Source organism: Artemia sp. Qi Xiang Cuo, chromosome 8 (assembly GCF_049724085.1).
Source record: "Artemia sp. Qi Xiang Cuo chromosome 8, ASM4972408v1, whole genome shotgun sequence".
NCBI lineage: Eukaryota > Metazoa > Arthropoda > Branchiopoda > Anostraca > Artemiidae > Artemia > Artemia sp. Qi Xiang Cuo.
In genome coordinates, this window is record NC_142801.1 from 9,074,318 (window position 1) to 9,086,499 (window position 12,182).

Genomic DNA, 12,182 nt, shown 5'->3' on the forward strand with positions numbered 1-12,182 from the left:
AAAACTAGGAATCAAGCCTTAAATCTGATTATCTGCCCCACCCCCTCACAATTAGTGTCACTGAAGGAGAGTGGGGCGTGGCTTCCTCATATCTACTTATGTCTACTAATAAGAAAATTCATAAAAAACAGGAATAAGGAGATTCGTAAAGGAGGGCCCAGCTTATATATGAATTAAAACGGGACGAAATTTGCTCTCCACAATTTGCATATAAACTTCCTAATATATGCATCATTAGGGCCCTTATTACACCAATTAGGATGAGGACTAACTAGAGCATTTACTATCTACTTTCCTTTAAAGGAAAACAAATATCTATACATTCCATTCCAAAGAGAATGGTAACTTATAAGGGTTCCTTTGTCTCCCTAGATTTTGGAAAACACCCTTTTCGGGCTATTCTCATTGGATAATCCCCTTTTTTGGCATTTTATTGAAAAAATCAATTAAAACCGGAACAAAATATTCACACTCTGTCTCTTTTGTTGGAGCCTCGAACAGAACATTCGTGGACAAGAACTAAAGCTTAAATGTAGAATATTTTAGTGGGTTTTGGCCTGAAATATGGCCACTGAAAATCGGATTAAGAAAATAAAAGAGAAAAATAAAAGAGCCAAAAACTTTCAAAACCAGTTCTGATTAAATTTCCCCTTTCCCTTTTTATGCTTTCTTTTCCTTTCACATATGAAGAAACAGAATGGGAAGTTTTACCAAGAGTCGGATCTTTGGCAGTTTAATATGGGAAAAATAAAAAATATTAGCGCCACTTACGCTATAGAGTCTGGCAACTTCATGAAAAATGTAGAAATTTCAAAGAAAATAGGATGACTGAAATAATTAATCTGCAATATTACAGAATTGCAGCTGAAAATTCTCTGTAGGTAGTGATTAGCAGCATTTTTTGTATTTAAGAATTACCTTAGAATAAAATCAAATCCGCAGAAGGTAGACTAGTAGACTTTGAGTCTACCATTTCAGTATAAAACAATGGTTGTAAATTAAATTCGTGACAAAATATTCCACTCTGTATCTTTTGTTGGAGCCAGAAAATTCGTAGACAGGAATAAAATATAGAATATTTACTGGTTTTTTAGCCTGAATTATGGCCCATGGAAATCAGACCATAAAATTAAAAGAGAAAAAAAAATCTGGTAAAAACGGCATTTGCAACACCGGTTCAGATTAGACTTCACGTATCCCTTTCACTTATCGTATCCCCTATCCCTTTCACAAGAGCAAACAAAATGAGAAACTTACGAGGGTTCGGATCTTTGGAAGTTTAACATGAGAAGATAAGCATTAAAAATACTGGCGCCATTTACAGTGTAGCGTCTGGGAATGTTATGAAAAATGAAAAAATTTTAAATAAAAAATATAATTGAAATTATTGATCTACAATATTACAGAATTACAGCTGAAATTTGTAAGTAATTTTAATCAACATTTTTTTTTGTTTTCAAGAAATACTTTAGGTTAAAATCGAATCCGCAGAAGGTAGACTAGTTGACATTGATTTGGTAGGCCTACAGGGGACGAAATTTTGCTTCATTTACCTTCTCTCTCATTTTAAATCACCTGAAAGGACCAGTATTCAGCAGCTAAGGGTCCAACAAAATCGCTATCACATCTAGATGGCATTGGTGATTTTTCTTTTCGAAACTAGCGCCAGTTTCCACTCTAAGTTCCGATTCTCTTTGCTCCATTTAATATTATGGAAAGGCTCAACAGGAACAGAAAAACGAATGATTTTATTATTGACAAGTTTCAAAGGTTAGTTTTAAATACGCTTGAAAAAATACAGATATCCCAAATCAATGGGAGGATGTTCAGAGAGCGCCACCTTGTTATCGTAGAAAATCACCCATCTGCCATCTTTCTTGATATGACAAACATAATGGCCACAGCTTGTAGACGTTCCCATGTGGCTGATAAAGGCAAACAGTTCGTACTCTGTAATGAAAATGGGAAAATGATTATAGAATAGAATCCATGTAAAAGCTTTACAAGATAAGAAATAATCAAATTTTAAAGCTTTGGTTCCAAGAGGAGTAGTATTTTTCTTTAATGTGTATATTAATTAAAAACAAACTTTTTCCACAAAATAAGTTTTTCAAATAAAAGTAAAGAACTCCATTACACAAAAAATGAGAAAAATAAAATCAAATAATCTACCAAGCGTGAAACTACCACAAATCAGCCTCGATAAATAAATGAAACCTAAAACGAACAGAAATTACAATAAATAACCGAGTCAAACTCAAAACGGCAGAAATTAACATGAGCAGGGCTCAAAACTCCTATGCCTTCCCAAGGCCAGAACATAATTTGCACTTTACTGAAAAAAATAAATGTTTTTACTTTTATAGCTTTAGTAAATCAAATAATATTAACATTTTGATTACTAAATATCAGTATATGCATATTGAACTGACAATGCGCATTCATTTGTATTTTTTCCATTCCCCTCCTCAACGCCTCACTCTTTACTCTAAAGTTTTTTTATTGTTAAAAAAAGAATAGAGTTGTGAGAAAGTCAAACTTTAGCGTAAAGAGCGAGGCGTTGAGGAGGGGACAGCCCCTTTCATATACGTAATAATTTCTGTTCGTTTTAAGTTTTTACGTCGTTCCTTACTTTCAGTTAGAAAAACTTGTTTTTTTTGTTTAATTTTTGAACGTTTTTGAATTAATGCAGGTTTTGATTTTGGCTCACCATATATGAATAATTAAAACAAAATGTGCATATAAACTTTAACTTTTTAGACTGAATGAGTATCTCAAAGCTTAATTCATCTTATTTACGGGCGGTTTTGTTAGTAATAAATATACGGAGCTTAACAATTACCTTACGTAACGAACCTCTATATTCATTTATTTTTAATACGTATATTAGGGGGTTAGCCCCCTAGTCAATACCTTGCTCTTTAAGCTAAAGTTCGAATTTTGTTCCAATTTTTTAAAAATGACCCCTTAATTTCAAAGGCCGTTAATTAGAATAAATAGCTCTTATGAAAGTACTAAAAAATCTTTGGCTTAAAGAGCGAGGTATTGACTAGGGGGTAAACCAAATCACATACGTAATATTTTCTGTTCGTTTTAAGTTTGGATGTTGCTTCTTACTTTCAGTTGATAAACTTGTTTTTTTTATTTAATTTCTGATCTTTTTCTTTAATAATGATGGGAAATCCGGCGCCCCCTTCATAGCAATGTCCCTTCCCCCATGAAAACTACCTTCATGGAAAGATCCTCCCCTATAACCCCCGACTCTTCCCCCCCCCACCTACCAGAAAAAATCCCTCTGAAAAAGTCTGTATACTTCCCAATAACCAATACTATATGTTAATATTGGGGATTAAGTCATCCTAAAAGACATAGTTATCATATTTTCGATCATGCTGAACAAAATGGTTATCTCGAAACTTTGATCGGGTGACTTTGGGAAAAAAATGAGCGTGGGAGGGGGCCTAGTTACTCTCCCAGGATATTCTAGGACAACTGGGTCGATAAGATCACCCCTGAAAAAAAAACCAAATAAACACGCATCCGTGATCTTTCTTCTGGCAAAAAATGCAAAATTCCACATTTTTGTAGATAGGTGCTTGAAACTTCTACAGTAGGGTTCTCTGATACGCTGAATATGATGTTGTGATTTTCATTAGGGTTCTATAATTATTAGGGGGTATTTCCCTCTTTTTTCTAAAATCAGCCAAATTTTCTCAGGCGCGTAACTTTTGATGGGTAGGACTAAACTTGATGAAACTTATATATTTGAAATCAGCATTAAAATTTGATTCTTTTTACGTATTTATTGGTATCAAAATTCCGTTTTTTAGAGTTTCGGTTACCATTGAGCCGGGTCGCTCCTTACTTACAGTTCGTTACCACCAACTGTTCGATTCTTTGCAGTTTCAAGCAGGTTTTGTTTCGACAGCTTTTGGTCATTTTTTATGTTCTGCTGTTTGGCACGCTGATGATCTCTACTTTGAGGCAATTTAAAATTACATGGCAACATTGTTTATGAAAAAAAAAAGAATTTTCAAAATCCCATTGAATGTGTTTTGCGAAATATATCACATTGCATGTGATATATTTCTTGAATTTTAGTAGGCTGTCTAAATATCTAATTAAATTGCAAACCATGTTTCTTCTGGTTAGTATCTCGTGTTTAATCTTATTCTGAACTATAGAAAGTATTTAAAATAAAATTACGACCAGTGCCGTCTCCATAAATAACTTTATTCAGACCTTGCACACTTACGATCGCTTAGCTGACTTCACCTGAATGATTAAATATCCAAGGGGTAGTTCATTCGGTTTTAATGTCAGTTGATTAGAGAGCAACAAAAGCTCCATGATCTCCTGATGGGTCGCCATACAATAAAATAATTTTTGTCAAATATTTGCTTTTGTTTGGTGAGCATAGTGTATCAGCCGTTTAACTACAGTATTGTTCCATAGTTATTCTATGGCACAATAGAACATAAAGATTTGAATAGTCCTGGCAGAGACAGTCTAAAATTTATTTTTAAAGCTATACAATGTAGTGCCAATAATTCTGGCACAAAGCACTCACAAGTATGAGGAATGTTTCAAAATACCGAAAAAAACAACACCTTTTCTTAAAAAAAAAAAATCAATTATACAAACAAAGGAGAGGAAGTTGAGAATTCCCACTTACTCCTCTTTATGAAAAGAAGGTAACTAATATTGGCATAAAGCCATTTATTGGAAGGAAGGCCATATCCAGAATTTTGTTCGGAAGGGGGGGGGGGCACAAAAAACTTTAAAAAATATCAAAAAATTGGTTTATATGCATTTCTGGTACCTTTTTACGATTCAAACAAAAAACGCGGGGGCGGTGTCAAACCCGATTATCTCCCCCCCCCCCTCGCCTGGATACGGCCTTGATAGGAAATATAAAAAAATAACTTACTACCAGCGCCATCTCTATAAGTAACTTCATTTGGTGCTGGTGCACTTGAATCCGCATTGCTCACTTCTTCTGGATGACTAAATATCCAATCAGCAGCTCGTTCCGTATTATTGTCAGTAGATTTGAGAGCAACACATGCCTGGGCCCTGCTGAACCCCATAGCTTCAATCATCGCAATGGCCTCTTCATTTGGTACAAAAACTGAAAAGGAAATAAAAGGTCATAGAAATAAACAAAATCATAAAAAGTGGATAATAATTCACCAATAAGTGGAGGTTGCTTTTATTTTAAGGGACTTGTTCATGATAGGGGACTTGGTTTCATCACTAAGCCAGTCAAAGCCATTTATTTCAGCGAAAAAAGATATATTTTTTCCCATTTGTCATAACAAAAAGAAAAAGAAAATTATAGGTAAGTTACAGGAATAATACTGGAACCAATCATGCTTCGTCCCTTGGAGGCCCATGAAAGTTAAAATATTTGGGATCATGCACCCACATACCTGTAAACAGAGAAGGGGGGGGGAGTTAAGACCAAAATACAAACCAATTCCTGTTTATATTTTAGTATGTTTTAAGAATGTTTTTTTTTCTTTTTGAGCCAAACCTGAGTACCTAATAAATTCAACTTTCTGAATTTAAAACCCATTTCTTTTTGAAAAAGAATGAAAAAGTATTTAAGGAAAAAGCCCAGCTTTATGTGAAAGGTTTTTAGACAAAATGCCTGCATTTCGCCAATTTTTTGCGAGAATTAAATACCTGAGATGTTGCAGGCCCAGAGCCTGAGTGCCTGTACGTACCCTTTCCTAAAAAGCTAGATATTTTGAATCACAAAAAAAAATTCAAGGTTTATGTTCTTTGTGCCAATTTTGATGTTACTTTTCTGCAGATCCACGGTTTTAGTTTTTTCAACGTAAGATATAGTTTTGCTGTCACTCGATGGCTAAAATTCAGCTATTTCCATACACCAAGTAATTTTTTTTTTAATTTGATTTGCAATTAAAAACATGGTTTTCCATTTTTTAGATTGGAAAAAAATTGTAAGAAATATATGGAAATATGAAAACTTTCCTAATATTTAAGGAAATTTAGATTATTCTCTAAGAAAAAGTCTGAGCAATATCATAATTCTGGCTTGGTAAATGAATAGATCTGATCAATTTGTGATACAAGTATCTTATCTGTTAGGTGCGAGGTGTGGCTGCAAGTGCTAGAGCTTGGCGCGGATTTGCAGGTTTCACAGGGAACATAATCCTGAAATTGGAGAAGCTTCGCTATTTGGCAAGAAGAAGAAGAACAAATAACAGTTCAACACGCCACATATATACAGGGGAAAAGGAAGAGGGCTAAATAGTCCTGAAATTAAAATTGACAAAAAAATCACACAAGTCATCTATGATAAGAATTAAGATATGACAACGGAAAGAATGCACAAACTATCAGAGTCCTGTCTTGACATTTATTACCCGTTGAAAAAGATTAGCCCCTCTCACTTGTATATTAGCCTTATTAAACATAAAATAATTGTATATATTTATTTATTTCTAAATTTTATCGACACTACATAAACGACGCCACATTTTTCTCTGAAAATTGCATATCATCAGAAAATCCGATGTGCAAAAAACGATCTAGATAGATCACGACTTTGGGAAAATTTGTTCTGTTGATGCTTGATTAATGCAGGTTTATCTTAGCTTTGAAAAGATTTTGGAAGAAACTAAATTTAAGCTGGGGGGCAAAATGGGGTGTGAGGGGGGGGGTACCGAGGTCTCGGAGGGGGAGGTGCCACCCCCCTGCCCCATAGAAAATTACGCCCCTGGTAGCATCTTTAGTGAATCAACTTCTGTACAATTATCATCAAATTAGGAAAAAATGGAGGCAAATGACCAAATTTATGAAAATTAATGAGTATTAGGGTATTAAAACTCATATTTTCCATATTTTACTCATTAAGAAGAGCACAGCAAAAGCAATGGGAGAACACAGAATCAAATGGAGAAGTACAACTCTCCTGCATTTAGATTTTGCTGATGATTAAGCATCCTAGATGAAAATGTTAACACAATGAATGAACTATTAGAGGTCTTGCGAGTTCAGGGTGCAAGAATAGGTTTGGAAATTCATGTTAGGAAGACTAAGTAACTAAGTCTAGGAATAAGTGAAGATGAAAAGGTGATGTTGGGTAATGAAAAGATTGATCAGGTGGGTGGCTTCACTTACCTTGGTAGTATTACACACTCATTGTGTCTTTTTAAAAATATTTAAAAATCACATTAAAATTCAATTTGATTATCGATAACAGAATAATTTGTCGGAACAAACCTGTAAAGAGGTTTGTCGAATAAAAGTTGTACTGCGAAAATTGTACTAGCACCAAGCCGCATGAGATCAACAGAGCTATGTACGCTCCTCCTCCATCCTAATCTATTCAAAGACTCCCTCTTTACAACCTCCCAAGAAGTTCTCACTTCCCGAAAATCTTTCCTTACGACATCCTCTCACTCCATTCGGGGACGACATTCTTTTCTTTTGGCCCTAGATAGATGAGAGACAAGGACGATATTGGGCAATGCCATTCCTCATTTGCAGAATGTGTCTTAGCCATCTCAACCTTTATCTCATTGTAGTCTAGAAAGCGAGATTGAACTACGCTTTACGATTAAGAAAAATATCCTTCTTTTCCTCAAGCAAATCTCGGTCCCCTTGTATTACTTCATTTTATCGAATACGTATTAACAACATAAAAGCCGTTATGAGTCGGAGAACATTTTCTCCCGATCGCAAAATGTACGTTTCACGTGAAAATACATTTGTATGACCAAAATATAGCCTATCTATATATAGACTAGAAGTATCTAGATATAGACTAGATATAGACCAAAATATAGCCTATCTATATATAGACTAGAAGTATCTAAATATAGACTAGATAGTAGACATACCATTGGCGCTTTCCCTCTCTGTTCCAGGAATCATGAACGGCTTATTAAAATTAGCCTATTGGATTGCAAAACCAATACACCTTGAAAATGTATTTGTATGATCAAAAGATAGGCTATCTTAGACTTACCATCGGCACTTTTCTTCTCCGTCCCTGGAAACACAAATGGCTTATCAAAATCGGCGTCTCCCATATGCTCCATGGCCCACATGGCAGCTGGTTCTATACCTTTATTCTCAGTAAAATAAATGGAACGTTTGCAGCCTTCGACAGGGAAGCCCATTTCCATAAGGCTTTGCATTATCGTAGTATCGTAGACAAATTCTGGAATACCAATGACACAATTATTCAAAAAATAAATAACAAAAACAACATTAAAAAAGGCGTTATTCCTGGATCATACTTCACAACTTACAAGGACAATCTATATAATTTATAAATATAACGTAATGTGTGCTGTTAAGATATAAAACCTGAAATTAAAAAAAAAGTGTACAATCTCTTAAAACAAATTATTTACAGAATTACTCAACAATAATGAAAACGACACTTAAATAAAGGCGTTATTCTTGGGTCCTTCTTCACCACTTATAAGGATAATCAAAATCTCCGCTCATTTGTACCACTTTTTTTGCTCTGTTATTATTTGGGTTGTTTTACATGTGTTTATATGATGGCAGGTGGATGTCTTCCGTGATGTGGTAAGTTAATTTTCCATTTCTTATTTTTCTTTGTCGAATCTTTCATTTTGTATTTTATTTAGTAGTCTTTTTTTCATGTATAACGAGCTTGCCTTTCCGCCAGATATTTATAAATGTTTTTAATTTTTATGTACTGTCATTACATAACCTGAATCACTGATTGTGCCCAAATTATCTGACTATCAATAAATCTTCAGATAAATATAGAAAGAAGTTTGGAGGGAAAAGGGTAGAAATTAGCCTCTTATCTCCCTTCGATTCAAGGAAAAGTTTTGGATTAAGCATTTAATATGGGTGCTGTGAAGTAATATTTCCGAGGGAAAAGGGGCATTATGAGTGCTGCCAGGAAATTGTACAGGAAGGTAAGTGCTATCAGGAGCTTTTCACCAAGTTCTAAGTGGGACAATTATCCTTTTACTACATATTAACATTTCATACTGACTTATTGTTTTCCGGAGGGCATCTCCCCCTTCCCTTCCGTACTAGGTTCCATGGGTGAAATCTCTTTAGAAAAGATTTGTTCGAATAATTCACCTTCAAAACATTGGAAATGACAACCATTTTTGCTATTTCAGACCCCCCAGAGAAATATTCGAAGGCGAGGAATTTTTCATCGATAATTATCATTCTGAAAGCATCATTATCATTAGTCTGATTGTATATATGCTGAGTCGATTAATTTTAAAGTTGCTCATTGAAAGTTATTAAGAAATGAAATTTCGCATAATTTTAGAAATAGGGGTTAAACTTCCCCAAAAATAGGTGCAATCTTTATCAACATTATATAGAAATTCAACTTGTATGAGAATCTTAAGACCATTCACTGTCCATAAAACATTTGATTTCTTATTTTTGAAGAGAAGAATGGTCAAGCATGTGTGTTCGTAAACCTGAATCAATGGTGAGGTTGTTTTTGGAGGTGAGATGAAATAATATTTTCTGAGACGAGAATAAGTACCTTCTAATTCCCCTATCTACGTAGACAGAGGTCCATATAAATAAAATTTCCACTTTAAATCCCCCCCCCCAAAAAAAAAGACCCTTCTCATTACGAATACTAAGGGATCAAAGAAATATATTCCTGCAACTAGGGAAGACTTGGTTAAACTACTCAACAACTAACTGACTAGGTTAAATTAACTAGGTAATTTAACCTAGTTAAACAAACTAGGTTGAATTACTCACGCTCCACTTTGATTCAAAGAGCCTTCCACAAATATTAGGAAAGTTATTTTGCGTAGAAATGCGTATTTAGAGCTTCTTATTTTTGGAATGAAGTAGAACCTTAGGACTTCTTATAGGATTTTTTTTCCGGTATAGGGCTGAAGTTGGACTTAAGTAGGAAGTAGAACTTTGGGCTGAAATGCTTTTTTATGCTGCCATAGCCCATGGGGCATCGCTGCAAAATAAATCGTTCATTTATCACTTAAAAATATTTTTAAAAAATTTGCATTCACGGTCCACGGGGCATCTGTGCAAAACAAATTTACCATTTATTAGTATATGAACACTTGAAATTATTTACCAGCTGAAATCAACGTGGTCATTACGTTACGTTGGAAATGAAATCACTTTAAAAAAAAAACATCACCCACGGAGATAAAGCTTTGACTATAAGAGAGGAGGAGGGGGCTCACATATATTTGTTGAGGGAACACTTCTGGGCTTCTTACCAACTCACTTTTATTTTTTTATTGAACATAGTCTAAATGTATTTAACTATGTAAACTACATTTGCTATAAAATATAATATATCATATAAACCATAGAAATCCACGGACACTGTTTTATTTTTTTATTGAACATAGTCTAAATTTATTTAACTATCTAAACTACATTTGCTATAAAATATAATATATCATATAAACCATAGAAATCCACGGACACTATTTTATTTTTTTATTGAACATAGTCTAAATGTATTTATCTATGTAAACTACATTTGCTATAAAATATAATATATATCATATAAACCATACAAATCCACGGACACTGTTTTATTTTTTATTGCACATATTCTAAATGTATTTATCTATGTAAATTACATTTGCTATAAAATATAATATATCATATAAACCATAGAAATCCACGGACACTGTTTTATTTTTTATTGAACATAGTCTAAATGTATTTAACTACGTAAACTACAATTGCTATAAAATATAATATATATCATATAAACCATAGAAATCCACGGACACTGTTTTATTTTTTTATTGAACATAGTCTAAGTGTATTTAACTATGTAAACTACATTTGCTATTAAATATAATATATCATATAAACCATAGAAATCCACGGAAACTGTTTTATTTTTTTATTGAACATAGTCTAAATGTATTTAACTATGTAAACTACATTTGCTATAAAATGTAATATATCATATAAACCATAGAAATCCACGGACGCCGTTTCAACTTGTTTAATTATGTAAATTACATTTGCTTTAAAATATAATATATCATATAAACCATAGAAATCCACGGACACTGTATTATTTTTTTATTGAACATAGTCTAAATGTATTTAACTATGTAAACTACATTTGCTATAAAATATAATATATCATATAAACCATAGAAATCCACGGACGCCGTTACAACTTGTTTAATTATGTAAATTACATTTGCTTTAAAATATAATATATCATATAAACCATAGAAATCCACGGACACTGTTTTATTTTTTTTATGGAACATAGTCTAAATGTATTTAACTATGTAAACTACATTTGATATAAAATATAATATATCATATAAACCATAGAAATCCACGGACACTGTTTTATTTTTTTATTGAACATAGTCTAAATGTATTTAACTATGTAAATTACATTTGCTATAAAATATAATATATCATATAAACCATAGAAATCCACGGACACTGTTTTATTTTTTTATTGAACATAGTCTAAATGTATTTAACTATGTAAACTACATTTGCTATAAAATATAATATATCATATAAACCATAGAAATCCACGGACGCCGTTACAACTTGTTTAATTATGTAAATTAAATTTCCTTTAAAATATAATATATCATATAAACCATAGAAATCCACGGACGCCGTTACAACTTGTTTAATTATGTAAATCACATTTGCTTTAAAATATAATATATCATATAAACCATAGAAATCCACGGACACTGTTTTATTTTTTTATGGAACATAGTCTAAATGTATTTAACTATGTAAACTACATTTGCTATAAAATATAATATATCATATAAACCATAGAAATCCACGGACGCCGTTACAACTTGTTTAATTATGTAAATTACATTTGCTTTAAAATATAATATATCATATAGACCATAGAAATCCACGGACACTGTTTTATGTTTTTATGGAACATAGTCTAAATGTATTTAACTATGTAAACTACATTTGCTATAGAATATAATATGGAAATCCACGGACACTGTTTTATTTTTTTATTGAACATAGTCTATATGTATTTAACTATGTAAACTACATTTGCTATAAAATATAATATATCATATAAACCATAGAAATCCACGGACACTGTTTTATTTTTTTATTGAACATAGTCTAAATGTATTTAACTATGTAAACTACATTTGCTATAAAATATAATATATCAT

The 12,182-nt window shown here is 32.7% G+C and overlaps 1 protein-coding gene across 2 annotated transcripts in view; it reads right to left on the reverse strand.

Annotated features, from left to right (window-relative positions):
• Positions 1–1,735: 1,735 nt before the first annotated feature.
• Positions 1,736–12,182, reverse strand: part of Usp5 (ubiquitin specific protease 5) — a 108,182-nt gene continuing 97,735 nt past the window's right edge. For both annotated transcript variants that reach the window (XM_089093199.1, XM_089093198.1), the window contains exons 13-15: positions 8,003–8,197; positions 4,931–5,131; positions 1,736–1,950 (exon numbers count right to left, since the gene is read on the reverse strand). In XM_089093199.1, coding sequence (XP_088949325.1) covers positions 1,778–1,950; positions 4,931–5,131; positions 8,003–8,197 — 569 coding nt within the window. In that variant the 3' untranslated portion in view covers positions 1,736–1,777. The remainder of the gene's footprint in view (positions 1,951–4,930; positions 5,132–8,002; positions 8,198–12,182) is intronic.